Here is a 19,973-nt window from a genome sequence, read left to right on the forward strand (position 1 = left end):
GTCAAGGAATGTCTGATTGTCTTCCAAAGCAGCTGGCACCGGGGTGCTCGACGCTGGACAACATGCTACTCTGTGGCTCTATTTCACTTTTCTTCCGAAGGATGGCGCTCCAGGAGGTCGCTCCTCATTGGAGGAACGGAGCGCCGAAACGTACTAATGTGAACGATGGAGGAACGTAGCCGGCAACGAGATGGCAAGCGCAACCCGTAGCCCGTAAGCGCGAACGTGGCAGCGTGAACCAGCCTTAAGGATTAGGAAAAATCTTTCCAGGAGCACTACCGGCAAGCAATTCTGCCCCGTGACCGTTCGGCAGTATTCCAAGACATGGTCCACCAAGGCTAAGTGGATGCCATATGTACGAGAGCCTGAGTCATGTGCGACCTGTTGATGTGGTTGGGCGCATAGGAACAACAACAACAACGAACAACAACAACAATTGGATTATAAACGATGATGTGGTGGGGTGAACAGGAAAATCAAATGGCAGAAAGGATGCCGCGAGCCTACCGTAAACGAGACATCGAGACAGGTGAAGGTGACTATGGTACCGAGATGTTGTTTCTAGTTCAGGGTACAGTCCTGGGTTTCGGCACCAATAATCTTGCTGAAGGACGCTGAGAGACCGTTACCAACGCTTTGACGGTTTGTTCGAGACTGTTGAACCGAATGGCTCGCGCTGACTCGTTTCCCTTTCCCGTGCGCCCGTTGGCATACGCCTCGCCCTCTTCTTCCCTACGTCGCGGATATGTAGTCTAATATAACAAATGGACGCGACAAGCGAACGCGATGTGACTCAAACAGGTCGTCTAGACACGCCATTATAACGACATTATAATTGACAGCTATAACGGAAGGTTAAGTGCGTTTAGCCTGAACGAACTGTTATCTGAATTAAAAGTGTTGTGTTCGTACTTTGTTTCATAAGCTTCAACTATACCATTAGGGAAAACAGTTATCTGGAGGGTGTTGAGAGCGTTTCCATCCGTCTTTTTGTGCTCCTAGCGGAAAGAGCATTTACGTGTTCTGTTTTTTTTTATACAATAAATTTTCATATTGCTGTGTGCTCCTGTTTGCTATGGGCGCTTAGGCTTTTCTGTGTATGAGAATTTGTGAGAGGCCCGGACAAAGCTAGTAAAACTATGTAGGGCGAAAGGTTATTGTGCAAAAAAAAAAAAAAAAAAAGACGCTCTCCGACGTATGCGGTTTCCTTAACTGTTGTTGCTATCTATCACCTTAAAAGGTACCATAACGCACAAAAGGACGGCGTTCTAGATTTTTCAGTAAGGCATGACAACGTCGCAAAATGTGCATCTATATAAACTGAGCTGATAACAAGCAATGGTAATTGTGTCGTGTACTAACGCATGTTGATAGTGACTGTATGAACATCTGCTTCCAATGTCAACACACTTTTCAACCGGTCACTCCATGTTCTCCAATCGCTGCCATTCGCGGTCACGTGATCTATGACATCTCAAGTGCACAGGGCGGTTTCATGACTAGAGTAGCTTGATGGGCTTGTTGGTACATGACTCGGAGAACAAGGAGCAGTCAAAAACAGGGACAACGACACAAGAAGACACACAAACAGAGGCTCCACTATCAACAAGTTTTTACTGAACTACACAAGCACATTTATAACCAATGGTGTAGAGGGAAAAAAAAAAAGAAATGTTGTTGATAGTGGAGCCTCTGTTTGTGTGTCTTCTTGTGTCGTTGTCCCTGTTTTTGACTGCTCCTTGTTCTCCGACAGCGGGTTTCATGTCCTTCGGCCTCCTTGTGTTTGTTGCCCTCAACTATACCTTGGACGCTGTCACAGCACGTATTACACAACGCTTTCTGTGGGGCATACGACAAAGTGGAACCGTAGCAAAGTGACTGCGTCTAGCATAGCGACTACATGTGGTCATTATTGTCATCAACATCGGGCATCACTATTCGTAGTGCGGTAGTTGATACTTGATCGATTTCCGATTGTGCAATGCATTTCATGTAATGCCGCATTCTGTTTGAACATTAATACTGTAACACTATAGGAATGTTTCAATAGTTGGTGCTGGGTAACTTTGGAGGAAAGACCTCATGAAAGCACAGTTTTAGTGCCTCATCCAGCATTCCAAATATTATGTTAGCATAATAGAACATTAACTTGAAAAGCTTCGAAGCATCCTATTCATAAATAACGCAAAAACATAAATAATGTTATCGCATTAAAAAAAAAAAAAACTTTATGCAGAGGCAACGTTTGCGTCGAACGTTGGAGAACTTTGGCAAGTTCGCATTTGAAAGTAACTCCTTGTTCTGCTCGGAATTCCTAGAAACAAACACAACAAAAATGATGGAAAATGACTGTTCTGAGGCTGGAACACACAAACTGACAAGCACAACAGAAGTCTCAGAAAGGAACATTCCTTTTCGGGAGCATATCTTTCTGGCACCGGTGCTAAGCGTAAATACCGTTGAAGAGCTGTCAAACAATTTAGCGTGTTCGTTGTGATCTTACGCATATAGTGTACAGTCTAAGCCATACCAGAATTGTGCCTTCAACACAGATTTTCTCTACTGTTTTTGTAAAAAGTTTACAGCTGACTGTGCGTATGTTTTTCGGTAGTATTAGCATATCTGATACCCAAGACAGTTATTAGCGATTCGGATGATAAGAACACAAAGTGCACGCAAGAATGTCGAAACACTGTGTCGCAAAACAGTAAAATTAATCGCATTAAGAAATTCTTGTCGCATACTTCAACACTGCTTCCGTGTGATGTGTACGAAAGTACTTGCGAGTTCTGACTGGTGTACCATAGCTGTACATAGCTCTACTGAATGTACGAAAAAGGTTGAGTGGAATAAATGTTTTATTCATGCATTGTATATCAGGTATGTCAGTTGTGTATTTCAAAAGTTTGACTGTAAACAATACAGGCTCGAAACAACGTAAGTCAGTAGTAGTTTTCTTTTTCATAATCAATCAATCAATCAATCAGCAGTAGGGTGTGGATGGAAGGTCATTAGAATGCCATTAGACGATCGTTAGACCTGAGGCCACGACGTTGATCCACAGTCAAACCGAAAGGAGAATGCCAGGATAACAATGTAAAGTGTCTGGCGTTAGTCAGATATCGTGGTTAAAACGTAGGCTTCCAAATAGTCTAAAAATAGTCTAAAACGATAAGTGAATTGGCTGACACACCCTACGTGTATACCTCCCCCAATTACCTGGTTAAGAATAATAAAAAAATGTGTCGTGTTATGACCAAAAATTGAATTGTAACAAATTTATTCGCTTTAATTAAAATTTACTCTTGAACGGATGTAGCTTGTTAGGAAGAACGAAAAGAAGTGTCAACAAGAGAGGATTTATCCTAGGTAAAGGGTGAAGTCTTCCTAATAGTACACAGTACCGCTGGCACACAGTACTGCTTAGTGATTACCTGACTGACGTCGTTTTCAACAAGGATACCCAAAATAACAAAATAACAAATATTGCAATATTTTTTTTTCTCATATCCAAGTTGAAAATCCACACTTGAACCGCACACACGTGAAGAGGACCGTGTACACTTAGGCACATGCCTAGCTTGAGCATCCCATATAAAAATAACGGAGACACAATGAACAAAGAAAAAAATAATATATGGAGGACGCGTACAGGTGAAACCCGCTGGGAGGTTGGTCGCAGTAAACAATAAAGGGAAAGATACAAAGTTGTAGAATTGTTCGACATTCTTCCCCCTTCAGAACCAAACACGCGCTCAGAAGTGTTCCAAATCGGGGGGAAAAAGCTGTATCTATGTGACAGAGCCGCAGTCGAAGAAGAATCGAGGATCTGAAGCGGTCTCGTCTTTTTTGTTTTCGGCAGAGTGAAGACTACACAGCTTACGCGAGACTGTGGACTCAACCCTTTCCCTCAGATGCAATCAATTTAGAACAAGGTACAGTTGTCTATTTTGAGCTTGATCAGTAGTAACCGCACCTTTCAAGGTAGATAGTAGTTCTGCACCTCCATCCACACCCCACCCTCTTTCTTCTTCTTTTTTTTTATCGTTGTCGTTGTGCATCGTTCATGCCTGTCATGCCATGACGTGCTGGCTTACACCGAAACCTGCGATGCCTGAGCAGCCGACGTTATGAAGTCACACTCATATTGAAACACTCAAGTGTAACTAGATCTTGTTCAGAGGTTACAATCAATAGACCTCCCCGTGGTTTACGTCATTGTCAATGTTGGGCACTGCCCACTGATGGGAAAAGCAAACACACGTGGGCCAGAACACGCGAGTCCACAATTCCAAGGGTGGACAGCACCCACCACTGTGGCGCTTCAGTCGCTGCAGTGGTTAGATAACACGGGGAGCTCTATTATCTACAGAACGGTAGTGAGTTAGTCATGTTCAGCATGGGAAGTAATCAATGAAGGAGTGAGGAGAGGAATGGAGTGGCAGTAACCAATGAGCATCACCTTAAGTGCTGACGTTCGACGATGTGAGAACAAACAACAACTTTACGATGTGACAATGCGAGATGTGTCTCAAGTGCGAGGGCGAGTCAAATAAAAACCATATTTTTTTTCTTATAATCTATTCAACAAACAAGGTACATAAGACATCATTTTTCGATGTAGCCTTCATTGCGTTCAATACATGTCTTCCATCACTTTGGAAGTACCACAGCTTGCCGCACCTCTTCGTAGGTAGGAAACTCTTGCCTCCCATCGCTTCTTTAAGTGGTCCAAGGATGTGGTAGTTACACGGGGCGAGGTCTGCGGAATATGGCGGGTGCGGCAGACATTCGAAACGTAAGCCTTGGATTGTTGCGACAGTTGAACGCGCTGTATATAGGGCCGAGCATTGTCGTGCTGCAACACAACACCCGTACTCAGCAGTTGACGTCGTTCGGACGTGATGGAAGAGCGAAGGTGATCTCTGAGAAGGTGGGTGTACGCTGTACTGGTCACACTGGTGCACCTGGAGGGGTAGTGCTCCAATATCACGCCATTTGCATCCCAAAAGAGAGTCAGCATTACGCTGACGGTTGAGTCCGTATTTTTTTGGGCTTCGGTGACGTGGTATGCCGCCATTCCTTGCTCGCTCTCTTTGTTTCTGGCTGGTGGTAGTGCACCCAAGTTTCATCGACGGTTAGGACTATTCCCAGAAAGTCGCCGCCTTCTGCTTCGAAGCGCTGTGAAAGCGCTTTACAGCCGTTCACACGCTGTTCTTTCCTTTCTGCTGTCAGGTGGCGAGGTACCCACCTTGCGGACACTGGGTGGAACTGAAGGACATCGTGGACGATGTGGTGTGCTGACCACTTTCACGCGGCGATTTTCTTTCACGATGGTCTCATCTGCTGCAATGTGTTCTGGTGTCACCGCGGCGTGACTGCCCTTGTCGCGGCGAATCTGTTACTGAATGATCTCCATCTAGGAACTTTCTCGTCTACTCATGGACTTGTGGCAGTAACAAACATGCACAGCCATACTGAATACTCATTCATCTGTGAATTTCAATGAGTTTCTGTCCCTCACTATGCAGGAAACAGATCACAAAACGCTGTTCCATTGCGGTGCATATAGCAAGCGGCGCAGCCATCTTAACACCGCCGGTCAGGACTCGTGTGGAGGGAGACAATATCTACATTGGTGACCCGAACGTTTGAAACCACTGCCTTCCATAGCCTGGGCTTGCAGTTCATTCAGAAGCTTCCCGACAAGGACAAGCTGCAGTTCCTTGATCTTTCACTCCGATTTTCGCAAACTGGTACCTGCTGGTCTTACCAGCAAAGAAGCAAAAAGCCATTCCTCCCATTCTCCAGCTATCATTGGAAGACTGTAAAAGATTCCGCCGTTAAATCGGCTCTTAAAACCGCTGTCAATAAGTCACGTGCTCATCCCTGCCACAGTAGCCTCCAGTTTCAGATCAAGAGATTGTATTCGGCTGCGCTCCAACCATCAAAGGTTCAAAGATTGACTAAAAGCGTTCTTTCAGTAGGTAGGGTCTTGCCCTCTCATGAGGAGAAGAACCGTGCAGTGAGCATTCCCTACTCCCACGGGTTTACTCCGTTTTAAAAAAGTAGCGGCCTTCTTTGCTGTTTGAAATAATTTTTGCCTTTAAACTGGCTGGTATGATCCCTGCGGTAAATAGACCAAGAACCAATCAAGAATGCAAAGTTAATCACCGAAACAGGTTTGTTTCATGCAAAAGGAGAGTCATATACTCCCTCCCGTTATCCTTCGGGGAGCGATATATTGGCCAGACCTCACAATGTCTAAATGTTCGGATCCTCCAGCACTGTAAAAATTCGAGCTCAGTCAGATGATATGCCTTTAAGGCTAAAATACCACCTACGCTCCTGCCCTGCATGTACTCCTCTCTTCCACAATGCCTCTGTTCTACACAAAAGCCCTTCTAAGCTTGGACAGGAGATTGTAGAAGCTACCCGCATACATCATTCCTCCAATAACGTGAATCAGGGGTCAGTCGACCAGTCACCGCTAGACATCGCCTTTGTTGCCAAGGACTTTCCTGACTACAGTTGTTCGTCAAAATAAAATCAGTTCCTAGTTGAACGCTTCCGTGTGTGTAGTCCTTGTCCCTGTGCGTTCTCCACCATGTTCACTGCCTTCCACTGCGGCTTGGAAGCCTCCTGCCAATTCCCACTCCGCGATGACCGACTGCAGTACTGAAAACGGCAGCGACCAGGGTTTCCGCCCCAGCGTTGGACGTGTACTGGTGCGGCTTCCGCCTTTCTAGAACGCTAACCCCAACGTCTGCTTTTTGCAAGTGGAATGCCAATTCCGTCTTGCAGTTATCACGTCTGTGTCACCAAATGTCGAGGAGATGGCGTCCCTGAACACGAGTCCTGACCGGCGGTGATGGAATGTCCCAGCGGGAAGATGTTCGTGGCCCCGCGGTACCGGTGGAACAGACGGGACAGCGCGGTAGCGCGTGGCACATCGTCGTCGTCGTCCACCGGCCGCCACACACTTTGTCGTTGTTGTTTCTACGACGCACTTGCCCTTCCGGCTACTCTTCAAATGACGACACTACCGACTTACACGATAATCCAGCGGTGTTGCGATTTTTTTTATCTCAGTTTTATGGTTTTCGTTTGACTCACCCTCATACATGTGCGACCGCCATCACAGCATAGCTGCGAGTGCTTTGTTGTTACAGTTTATAAGTACTTAAACTGTTTCAATGATTGAGACGACGTTTTGTTGTCTCCCCCAAGGCGTCGAATCGGGCTTCTACTCAGGTAAGATCCCTAATTGTTTTCACTAATGGTTATCGAAGTATATTGCATCTTAATGACGTACTTTATTCGAACTGCAACGCCCAAACAGCTGCGACGTCAAATGTAATTTCAGTTATTTTTTTGTTTCTTTTTGTTTTCAGATTTGATAGATTACATGGAGTTGGAAGCCAAGTATGCCACTCCAAGACCTCCCCACGAAGCACATAGTTACAAGTACAGGTAATGTTGCTCAACCCTTCAGATAATGTTTACTGCGTTCCAAAAAGACGCAAAATGAACGTCAGTGGAGTTCTAGGTTCTTCCCAAAAGAGCATGTCTTCGTCCCCATGTTATTACGAAACGAAGACGCGAAAAGACTGCGTGACACGAAACACTTCAAAGCACAGACATTATATCACACAAATGTAGGTGGACGCGCTTGGGCACCTATACTCTCTTCAACGCTGCTCGTTGCGTAGAGCATCCGCAAAGGTTCTGAGGATGACACTGAGGAATTTCCTCAACGTTCGTGCTAGCCGCGTCCAGACGCTTGATCATCTGCTTTCTGTAACCGGATCTCGAAAATTTCCTTCCACTTGCACCTTCGTGGCGCGTGGACACGCTGTCGGTTGTGATATCCACCTTTCCAAAGCTACACCGTCCTTCGGTGCTCAAGTACACGCACTACTACTGGTGATGGACGAAAATGGAATGCATACTCCCGGATACAACCAGTCAGGTCCTTACGTCAAGCAGCCAAATGAGTGAAGTACGGTTGTGAGTCTGAAGTGTGCCCGCAGCTAATCCCGAGTGAAATATCTCATAGTTCTCCAGCTCCACGTGATTAACGATACACTACGTGCCTATATAGATAGGCAGACGCGATTCTCCTATGTATCTGGTCAATGTGGCATTGCGGAATTGGAATTCCTGGACATGATGAGACGGATGCAGCGGACCACCAATACGTGCGATGTTCCCGTCGTGACACCCCCTGTAATAGATGTCATGCAGATGAGGTGCTGAACACCGTACCCCAGCCGATGGCAATCGACGAATGAGAGATAATCTACATTCCATTCTGCTGAGACCAGAATTTACGTCGGTTATGCAACACAACCATCAATCTCACAGTGGATAAATCATATCGCTGCCCACGACTCTGAACATGTCCTACAGTATGCTGCAGGAGTGTAGTTTATCAGAGGTAAACTTCCCAAACCAACGAACATGCAGCCATATCGACGGCACAGTAGCCATTCTACATCATTGCGATCACGATTGCAGCTGAGTTGAATTTGTACTACCTGCTACATTACGCAGCGAAACCTTTGATGTAACAAAGGTACAAAGACGGCACACCGTAATTGTAACATCAATTGTCTCATGTTCAACTCCATAATTCGTTAGGCGCTTCAGGATCAACAAATGTGCTTTTAGTGATCTGTATCTGGAGTGTTTAGATTACTCTAAATACATCATAATTGAGATCGAACGGTCATATGTCCTTATCAGGTCAGGCTTAATTCCCATCTTACAGTTTGTGTGTGAGTAGAAAATCGGCGGCAATCCTGGACATGGTGGTGGTGGTGGTGGTGGTGGGTGGTGATGGCGATAGGGCTTGCCGTTGTCGGCCTCACGTATGTGGGCAACGTCACGACTGACGCCCTGGGGGAATGTGGGGACTGGGGAATCCTGGACATGGATAAATGACCGCGTTGACGCTCGCCAATCGTTGCACTTTTCGCACGTTTGTTGCACGTGCACGTTGCACATGCACGTTTCGCATGAATGTCCTTGCGTGATATCCTTCTTGGTACTTTACAGTAGTCCAAAGTTGTACATGAGCCCCGGTCGACGATCTGTGGGGGGAATCATGGACATGGACGAATTTTCCGAAGCTGAGTGCGACAGAGACCGTAACGGACACTACAGGTCAAGCCACAGTAAGTGTCCGGCCAGGCACGCCACGTTCTATGCTGACTGTGATCGGTTCAATACCGTTGTAAGTTTTAAATTATATTACAACTTCTTTTTTTTTTAATTTAATATTCACGTTATAGAAAACGCGTTGTACGCAGATGCTGTATTGATTGCAGGTTCCCTCCTAAGAAGACACCCGGGACATCCCCGTTACAAGCTGGTGACCGAAGTCTTCTGAGTGCTGCCTTCACCAAATTCTTCGCGCAGTTGAACCGTTGAACAGTTGACCACAAGGGGCGCTTCCAGGACTACCACTGACTGTGATGAACTCGTGCTTGTGTGTAATGTGCAGACGCGGTGCAAAAGCTCGGTGGTATATCGGCATGTACAGGGCTGCACGCAACTACCTCAAGTGACCTGACACAAGAACTGAAGTGCTACAACGTATAATGATCGACAAGGTTCTTTGCAAAAAGAGGACTCCGAAGCTGTGCCTTCAGCAAAAGTGCAATTTTTTTTTTTTTGTCGGCAATTTGTTTTCCTGCTTTGGAGATGTGCGACATTCGGGAAGTTACTGATGTGTGAGTGTGTAATAAAGAGTGACGTCTTTTCACGGCAGGTTTCGACGGCCTTGCCCTGTTGTGCGGAAGTTTTCAGAAACATTTTTTTTGCAACATTATGGTTTAAATTAGTGCTCAAAAACGTAGAAACGGGAAGTGAGTGTAAATCTTCCCGTGTTTGATTAGTAAGAGTAACCGGAAAGATATATGTATTCGCGTAATAGTACAAGCATCTCATGTAGGTACCCTGCCTTCACGAAGTTTTTTGTTTTTGTTTTTTTTTTTGTTGTTTTTTTGTTAGCGCCGCGAATCCACTGTTGCTATGAGCGGTGTAGAGACGTGGCGGACGGATGAGGGGAGGACGGCAGGAAAGAGATGGAGACAGGAAGACTTGTGCGCGCCCTGGGTCGACTTCAGGGGGAACTGCGCCCACATCCGTCCGGATAGTACGCAGGAAAACCCAGGGGAAACCTCAGACAGCACAGTCGCTGGTTGGATTCGAACCCACCACCTCCGAGTCTACAGGACGACCTTGGAGCGACCACCAACAAGCGGGTGCTTGTCGGAGAGGGACTTCTTTAGGGATCATTCTTGATGGACGCGAACACTGCGACGAAAGAACTGATTCTCGCTCTTTCCAAGCTCCTTTTATTTGTGGTAATTAATATTTGTGGCGTTAAATTATTTGTGGCAACACCATATGACTGATATGGTTGGGCAAGCTATTTTGCTATTCAATTTCAATTCAATTTAGTTCAATTTCAATTTTTCATTTTAAATTCTCAGTTGTTTTTGTTATCAGTTGTTTTTGTTTCTTATATTTATTTAATTTGTTTTTTGTTCTTTTCTTTTCCCCTCTTGTGCTTTCTCCCTTACTGTGACAGTATATTCCTTGACATTCCATATATTGTGCGTTCTTATATTGGATGACTTGTACTGATGTTGTTGCCACGTATGATATTCAGATTGTTTCCGGGAGTCCCCACCTCGAGCTATGCACAGTTCGCGCAGCGCTCAGAAACGGCGTAAAATATCGTCAAAACAGAAGTACTGGCGTGTTCTCCTTGCTTTGCCCTTGTCAAAGACACATTTTGTACAATTCCAGGACTATCCGTTGATTTGTCTTGAGCCCGAATACGCAAATAATGAAGTGTGCGACACTGTATCGAGATGGCAGCACATGTTCGAGACGCACCAAACTTTAATTTATTAAGAATCAACGGCTCAACGTCGTCCTGTAAAAAATACGTCATTGACTAAAGGGAAGCTAAGAGAATACGCCAGTACCAATCTTATGAGGATAGTTTAGAGCGTTCTCGTATCTTGTGCGAACGAAAATCAGACGCTTTTGAACGTCGTTTGCATAGGTAAGTGGCATGTCTTTATTTTGACATAGTACTTCTGGACTAGACGTGTATAGCAGGCACAGGGACCTAACTCTTAAAAAATGTTGTAAACGCGTTTAAATATGAAGCGTACAGGCACAGTGAATGAAAAATACAAGTAATGCGAAGAAGTCATTCTATTGAATGAAGGCTTCCTGTGACACCGAATTCTGCACTCGCTTTCACGTGGAAGAACGCAACGTAGAGTAATCAAAACCTGATCACTAATGGCCTAGTCATTAAGGGCCCGTTAGTCATGGCTGTGTGCTTTCGGCAGCCGTAGCGAGCCAGTGTCTTTCGAGGCTGGCTCAAGCAGACGACATCTCGACTGTGTATGTCCACGTGACGAAGAAGTGAGATGCTACTAATGAGACCCAAAGCAGGCTTTCGAGAACTTTCTGGAATGCTGAAATCAGGCGCGCATTGGATAAACAAGTGGTCCATGTCGGATGGTGCGGCTACCATCCAACCAAGTGGTGTTTCGCAAAATATTTCGCAAATATTTTAGTAGTATAGTGTTTTGCCATGGCTATCCCACTCATGCATGAATACATTACTCCAGAGGAAGTTGGTCGTACAGGTTGGGACAAAAGTTTACGGAACACGCGAGCGCCGTATTTTTTATTCGATGCGACACCCTAGCAACTGGCTGAAGCGGGTGAGTTCATTGTTTCGGAGGGGTGGAAGGGTGCACTGTTAGCGACACACAGCGGTGGCTTCCAGTTCCCAGACACACTCGAGCGACACCGAAACCTCCATTGACGTCCCGACAATCGCGCGAATAGCAGACATTAGCAAATATATGAGCCCAAATAAAAATGCAATAAGCAAAGGCTCAGGCTAAGGGCTCTTTCAGGCAGTCGAGCCCTGTAGGTTCCAATCAAAGGGGTGACGCAAACCCGCCATTGTTGTAACTACCCTCAAGCGGGTTCTTTTGGCAAAACTGCCATCTTGTCGTGGTCGCACGTCATAGAAAACATCATTTTGAGGTCATGTAACTTCGTTTACATGTTGTTTTGCCGCTTACCGATATATTTCCGTCGTCGTAACACCATGAGATGAACGTATTTTGCCAGCGTAAACTATGCGGTGCTTCTTCTGCAACATGGTAGCCCATTTCTCCCTTAGGTTAAGTACATCGCATCGGCTCAGTGAGTCTTAACGCGCGGTCGTCATCACATCTTTGGAAGCCGTCAACAATACGATGCCTTATGTGTAAAACCGCGCGTTTTACTGCGAGATTATGGGATAAAAATAATTACCGTGATCGAAAGACATCCAAAACGTTGCGCAGAAACAACAACCGCATTGTTTACAAACGGTTTGGCCGCCGATCACGGGCGCCGCCATCCTTAAGGTCACGTGTGCCTTGACGCTTGCTGTGACGTGCGACCAGGACCTGTCCAGGGTGAATTGCGTTAGCCCAGCACGCTTTCGTCTACGGAGCAATACATTGGATGCCACCCCTGTGGTTCGAATGTTTCCGTTTTGCTTCCGTTAAAAACACGGACGAGGAAGATGTCCGTGCGAAACAGGCCTAAGTCCCGTTTCACAGTAACGGTTTTCTCTTTCGTGTAATGGCTCTCATAAAATCTTATACTTATCCGATTTTTTTAAAAAATTCGTTGTCTTCTCATTCGCTTTTTCCAGTTTTCGTGTTATGTAGCAGAAAAATGCGGTTGGCGCCTTGACTGTACAAGTACCATGGTGTCCGTTGTTTTGAAGCAACCAACTTTTTCCTTTTTACGTTAAGTTTTCTAGTGTGTCCCCACTATAGTTCCGGCTCGCAAAAGCGAATTGAATTCCTAACTCCCGCCCTGGCGTGGGCGAGGTTCAACTCATGAGAGGCAGATGGAGCCGGCACTCTTGTGTGCACCGCTCTCTAGTTGTAAGAACCGTAACCACTGGTCATATCGATTCACTCGCGCTGCAGACAAATATACTCGCACAGATTTTTCAATGGGAGGGGCCCTGTCTACCGTCGCAACGTCCCGAAATTACACTTCTTCCTTGCTTTTAAATTGAAGGCTTCTTTTTAAGTAGCCGACAAAGGGGGATGCGCTCTTTTGCGACTGACTATTAGCTGAATACATAATAATGCACTTTCTTTTTCACGGACTGAAGTGCATAAACCTTATTGCAGAGTACGATAAAAGTTGTTTTTCATTTCTTGCATGAAACAGTGTCCTGGTTAAAATTGCTGTTTGGTAATACCGCTTGATAAACGTATCGGCTTCGGTAGCCAGTACTACACACTGATTGATCGCTGCGCCATACGACGCAGACCGCTCAAAAACCAAGTGACATGACGAAGTATTTAGTTCATTCTAAGGGCGACATTCTTGTTTGATAGGCGTTCGCATGTGAGGGTGACTGCAGCAGCTCTCCAGGAACCCGTTCTTGAACTTTCACATAGCGGTCGTTGTCGTTATGTTTAAATTCCGCGCGCTCCAATGGTAGGCTCGCGCAAGAGCTCGTGGCGAATCACGGGCTGAAGTGATGCATTGAACCAGCGCGTTGTTGGCATCGCCTGAAGATCGCAGCATCGTAACGTAGCGCATTGCACGAGCACAGTGCTTTGCGTGCTAGCCATGTCACGTCGAGACGGGTTCGAATCACGGTGGCGGCTGTGCAGTCTGGGGTTTATTCCTGGATCTTCCTCAGACGCTTTCAGACATATGTCGGCACAGTTCCCTTGGAAGTCGGCCCAGGACGCACATTCCCGCAGGGCGTCGTTGCCATTCTCTCTGTGAGGCCGTCAACGGCGAGTCAACGGCCGTCAACGACAACTTGAAGATCGGGCTCCAGAGCACCTATTGGCTTACGATCGAAAATGTTACACAAATAATAAAAGCAATATATCAAAAATAAAACATTTCTTGAACAAATAGCATGCATTCGTAGAAAATGTATAATTTTCATTGCCGTCGTGTCAGATGAGTCACGAAATACGTGGGATTGAGATGTCTACCGTTAGAATATACGGGAACTCTCTCTTTCCTCCTCCTGCTCCTTTTCATATTTTGGTCCAGGGGCCAGCGCTTGCATGAAACTATCTCTGCACGTGTTGGAGACGTGCATATGGAGGTAGGCCACTTTACACGTAGCTCAGTTTGTGTCCGGTGAGCTGCACTGGGTGCCTAAGACAAAAACAGCTATACGAACACCATTTTCATGGTGCCATTTCACTGCCATCATTTTCACTGCCCTTTTTCATCATTTTCTGCATCGGTTTCCCCATGTCAAACTAAGAGGGTGCTTGTCAACTGCTTGTCAAACTAAGAGGGTGAAATGACGATAGAGCAGTTGGAAAATATCCTGGATTAAGAATGGGAACAACCGTTGCTTCCTTCCAGTTGGGCGGTAGACAGCCCTGTTCTCAAGAGGTATTATAAGCGTGAAGGGCGCGTTGGAGTGACCTTTCGTGGACGTTACGGAGTACAGCATACGTAATTTTATCCTACCCAAGGGTCCTTCGCACGTTCTCACGTTCCCACGACGTCTTTGGGTCGCCTAAAGTGAACTCAAGGTCCATAACCACCGATAGGGTTGGACCAGTGTTGGGGAGGTTCATCAGTGAAGGTATGGATAAAATGGTGGTGTACAGCAGCTGTCGTGGCGATCGCCGGTGTTCTTACGTAGATACCGTTGTGCTTTCATCCACGAGTTTGACGATAGCCATGGCTTGCTCGATAGCCAAGACAAGTTGAAGGTCCGGGGCTCGACCTTCAAGTTGTCGTTATCACCATAACGCAGGTTAAATGCATCACTTCGCCCGTGATTCGTCACGAGGTCTTGCACGAGCCCACCAAAACGGATTTAGACCACACGAATTTTAAATATAACGATAACGCTTGCTATGTCAGAGTTCAAGATTGGATCCCAGGTCTTTGTGGTCGGAGCAAAACAGCGAGAAGCGTTGGCGAAAATTCTGCCTGCGCTTTAGTTCTTCTCTCTTAAGTTCTCGCGCTCGTTTAGCTTTCATCCGACGGAATCCGATAAGATATGTAAGCTGGCCAGTGCGACGAGCTGTTTTTTGTGCTCGGCGACGCAACGTCTATGTGGTTTACTGCTTGGGAATTGCCGACGTGCCCTGTTACAAGTTTAGACCTGATAGTCGCATCGTGTACGCCGCAACCAAATGCTTGCGATACCGGCCCTGGTACACCCAGGTACCACCATTCTGGTACACCCAGGCCTTCTGAGGCCCTCACGAAAATCTCTCCAGCTGTGAAGCTCTGTGCTCTCCAGCTCATCTCATCAGCTCTATCTGTTAGCGTTGCATTTCGAGCTTCGATGAGCTCGTGCACATGTTTCGCATATTGCCGCATCTCGACAATTTTTTATCAGGTTACCAATACCACCAGGCATTTACAGCTCCGCATGGGTTAATCTACGTTCTCATCGACAGAGAACGTCTGACCGCCTACGACGTTAGACCTCTACCCGAGAAACGTCATTATGACGTTGGTAGACAGACTGAAACCGAAACAAATCGGAAGCGGAGGGCTGGGTTCCACGAATGGGCTCTTGTTCGCTGCCTCCTATTGAAAGAAAAGTAGGACCGAAATGCGCGTCCCTTCAGGGACCATCGTAATCCTCTCAAGGTTGTGGCTTTCGGGCCTGACCTTGTTCGCCCCTAGCTTAGAGCGTAGTTCAACTCTATCAAATTGGTGGCGCTGTCGAACACTATGACGTCATTTGTTTACAAACAGAGAGACGTCTATTCCCTGTGGGATCGTGCGTTGAAAAGTCAGCATGGAACGCCGCGTAGTTCGATAAACACATCACTGCATCTAATGTCGACATGGAATGCACCTGCAATGCTGAATCAGCCTCCTACCAGATGCGACCCCTGCACCATTGAGAGAATGCACGAGACCGTTATTCGCTTACTCTTTAGGGACGTTTAGGGACTATTTAGGGATCTTCCCCACGTGGCTGATATGCAGCTTCCGTGTGGATGATCAGCTGAAAAAGCGTACGGGCTGGAGTTTCAAAACGTATAGAAATGAATAAAGACACGTCACGGTGTGGAAATGGTCATGCATATCTCGCTGTTGGTCCAGCGGTCGTATCCCATTGACATCTGCATTAGGATTCACCCTCCATAATGAATATTCACTAGATGCCAGCCGGAACGAGATGGCAATACCGTCGACTCGGTTCTTCCTCTATGTGACTCTGGTGGACGGGTCATTAACTGTGGTGCCGTTACTAGTATCGCTCGTTTCTGTTCTCCGGCGGGGGAACGCCATGACACCGTGGTCTTCATCTTATCTCTCTGAATCTCTCTGTTATCCTGATGATGGAAAGCACCCGACACAGGGCTCGGCAGGGCAGACCGCCTCTCCTTCTTTTATCTTATTCTTTCTTTTGGTAAATGATACGCTTCCCCCCCACCCCCCCCCCACCCCCAGGGTTGCGTAACCGATTTGCGGTGGTGTACATGCGACAGGAGCGGGTACTTGGGGTTGTTAGTACTCGCTCCGATCTGATCAGCAAAAAGATAACTGCGTAGTATCAGGGTAGCTATGGCAGGTAACCAGGACCAACAGCCTGTCCTTTGCCCTAGCGAGGGCTGAATCACATTTTAGAAAGCTACACCCGCAGGAAGATAGTACGGCAGAAAATGAAAATTATCCGGTGGTAATGCGAAGCTATGTTGAAAGTGGCGCTGAAGTGCAAAAGTTACCCTTCGCGCCAATGAAAGAGGTCGTTACCTTGATACCAACACAAAAGGAACTGAATTCCTACGTTGCGTCGTTCGTGGTTTATGAACGAAAGAACGACCGATTTCCTGAATCACTTAACATGCAGTGGCCACCCTATTGACTTATTGACATTTAACAAATTCGGTCACCGTGGACCTCCTCGTCGCCCCCGCCGCGCTGCTTTTCTTGTCTTTGTCATTTGGGGGAAACTTTGGGCAAGCCAACTTGCTGTTACGTTTCTAGCTTGAGCAAGGGCGGATCCAGGATTTTTCTGAGGAGGGATTCCAGCTATGGACAGCAGGCTAGACACGCGATCTAGGGTCAGTTAAACACTATGTGAAAACAAATTGAAGGGGGCAGGACATCCGGACCCCCCTCTAGATCCGCCCCTGAGCTTGAGTGCTTATTGATTATTAATGCTAAACTGGCTGAGTAATCCAAAACTAGCACCGCGGATCAAGTTCCATATATTTTCCCCCGCCGTCATCAACATCTTACGCAAGGACGTGCGTGTGCCCTTTTTGTCTCTGTCATTTTTAATAGCACCGCAGACGGCTTTTGTTTGTCTTACCACTTGCACAATAATACCTTTACGCCCACAGAACTCACTGGTAGGTGTACAGCGAAGCGATGGAGAAATGCGAAACAGTAAATGTGTTATGGGACGAATGCGAAACTGCAGCGGAGATAATTAGACCGGATAATGGAAAGAAAGCAAGCAGTGGGGAGGTTGTGGTTCTGAAATAGTTTTCAAATGTCTATAGTCATTACGTCCACATCTTTCCTCAGAGAATGCTCTAATTCTCTAAGTTGTTCTGCAAGAAGCTTTCTAGAAAGGCAAACGCTGCTTATGGAGCAGTCATGTTACAGACCTTCGTGCCTTCATGAGCATGATCAGCCTCAAAATTTACACTCTCTACGCACTTTCTACGATAAGACTACGCAGGGTTCCGTCTCTCAACAACGTGACCTACAACCAACCCGGTAGTATAGAATGCAGTGAGCATCACGAAATATCGCAAAAAGAGCGCGAAAGAATTAGCCGCGTTATCAGTAAACAGTGAAACTATCCTTCGAAAGCAGCTGATACGGTAGGCTGCTGGTAAACATGCACTTTATTGATTAATTTGGAGCAATTTTGCCATGAATACACAAAATGCCGTCTGACGGCCACATCAAGCGATGGCTAATTCCGCTTATCTCCCTCTCACTTAACCACGGGCGATAGAGCAATGACTTCCTGCCAAATGGGACAGAAGGCAATAAACGGCAACATCTCTTGCCTTTGGCAATTCGCTAGTGCAGCAAGGACGCGAACTGCGAGGGATAAACCAATAAAAACACTGGGTACCCGCAGAGGCAAGTGTTGGGTACTTCTAACGCGTGTGCCGAGGTTGAAACTTTTGAGTGATGAGCTGGAGACATAAGCTCATGTTTCATTATTTCTGACGTACCGCATGGTTTTCGTGAAATGGCCTTATAGAATGATCATATTGAAGTGGGATGACAAGAAAGCCAACAATATGTATGGGGTTACGTGCCAGGATCAGTGCACGACAACACAGAAGAGAGCTAGGGCATTAATGTAAATAGCGGAGGCAAAATGAACGATTGCAACAAACACAACATATAGGCCTAAGCCTTGCCGTCGCTCAAGCAGTGATCCCGCTGACTTCTCGTCGACTGCCTTCTTTGAAAACTAGGGCTTTCACCACAAAGGCTTCGAACAGCCACAGCCGAAGCCGAAATTGACCTTGTACACAACTGTCCACTGCTTTAGTAACCAGCTTTGGAAGAAAATCAGGTGCGCAGTGCTGCTCGACGAATGTTCCACTTTAGTCTAATGTCGTCTACTCTGTGTTGCTGACGAATTCTCTCGAACCTGCGCAATTGAACAATGCTCTGGTACTCAGCCGTGACAGGTGGCTTCGAAAGGCTTCATATACACCATCTTGCCCGAACGTGTATCACGATAGCGCGTTTTTTGTAGATCGGAAGGTGTAAACAACGAGAATTGACCCAGGCTGACCACAATATTAGGGACGACACAGACACTTAAGCCTCAAACGCCCAGAAATTAACGAATTCAACCAACTCAGGGATAGGTGTCCACGATGACGGTCCCGAAAGCATAAGCTCTGTTTCTTTGAAGCGGTTGACGTCACATTGCTAAACTTGGATTGGATAACTTCGTTTATCGTATCGTTTTCGGAGAGTTCTTCCGATGTACTACGAGCTCTTCCTGTGTGCATCGTGCGCTATTCGCCTCTCCAACTATACCTGTAGAGGCGCTCGCGTCGTTTTCAAGATGGCGGAGAAAAGAATGATTGCGGATGAATAAATCAACCTGCTTTACGCCTTCTTCTACGAGATACGCTTCAAAAATTCGGCTGACCCCTGTAGCTGAGTCGGCAGCGTGCTGGCTTGCTGAGTTCAAGATCGTGGGTTCGATCCAGGCCGAGGGCGGTACCGATGTGGGGGAGGGTAAAGATTGCTTCCAGGGCAGAGATTTCCGGCGCACGACAAGAGAACCCCAGGTGGTCCAAATTATCCGCAGTCCTACCCTGCGGCACGTTCAACATGTCGCCACACTGCGCGGACAAACCTTACGTTTAACATCACGGTACCATTATTTCAAAAACTGTACAACCCAAGCAGCACATCATGTTGGCCCAATATTGGACCAATATTGGCAATACCGGCCCAATATTGGCCCAATCTTGTGCCAACATTGGGCCAACATGCTGTGCTGCTTGGGAAACAACATAAAACTCGCGTGTCTTCCTTGTTTTCGTTCACGCCGCTCGTGTGGTAGTATCTTTTTCCTCTTCCTCTTCTCGACATTGAATATTCTTCTGCGCAGTATCTTTGCACTGCGCTGCTGTTGCTGTTTGAGATCCAAGCCGGGAAAAGCTATCGCACACTGATGGAAGTTGCAGCAGTTTCGGGTCAGCGCGAAACATATACCGGCCGTCTGCTGTTGCTATCATTCATTAAGTGCTTCTGCTGGCGTCCACTAGGTGGCGAGCAGGATGTTGGAGAGGTGAATATCCTTTGCGTACGTAAAGGATAGCGTTGGTAGTTCTGTGCACGGGCAAACAAATAAAGCGAGCTTCACGCAATGCGCAGAACAAATACGCTATCCCTTACGTACGCAA

At 46.6% G+C, this 19,973-nt stretch overlaps 1 protein-coding gene and 2 long non-coding RNA genes across 4 annotated transcripts in view; 2 read left to right on the forward strand and 1 right to left on the reverse strand.

Annotated features, from left to right (window-relative positions):
- LOC135393811 (cell adhesion molecule Dscam2-like) overlaps positions 1-4,018 on the forward strand; it is a 306,350-nt gene extending 302,332 nt beyond the window's left edge. The window contains exon 23 of the mRNA XM_064624091.1: positions 3,863-4,018. Coding sequence (XP_064480161.1) covers positions 3,863-3,967 — 105 coding nt within the window. The 3' untranslated portion in view covers positions 3,968-4,018. The remainder of the gene's footprint in view (positions 1-3,862) is intronic.
- Positions 1-19,973, reverse strand: part of LOC135393813 (uncharacterized) — a 159,430-nt gene that overhangs the window by 7,393 nt on the left and 132,064 nt on the right. The window lies entirely within an intron of this gene.
- Positions 6,989-9,251, forward strand: LOC135395271 (uncharacterized). The gene is made up of 3 exons (XR_010423004.1): positions 6,989-7,254; positions 7,395-7,473; positions 9,061-9,251. It is a non-coding gene; the product is annotated as an uncharacterized LOC135395271 (long non-coding RNA).

The sequence above is a fragment of the Ornithodoros turicata genome, chromosome 5 (assembly GCF_037126465.1).
Source record: "Ornithodoros turicata isolate Travis chromosome 5, ASM3712646v1, whole genome shotgun sequence".
NCBI classification, from domain to species: Eukaryota; Metazoa; Arthropoda; class Arachnida; order Ixodida; family Argasidae; genus Ornithodoros; species Ornithodoros turicata.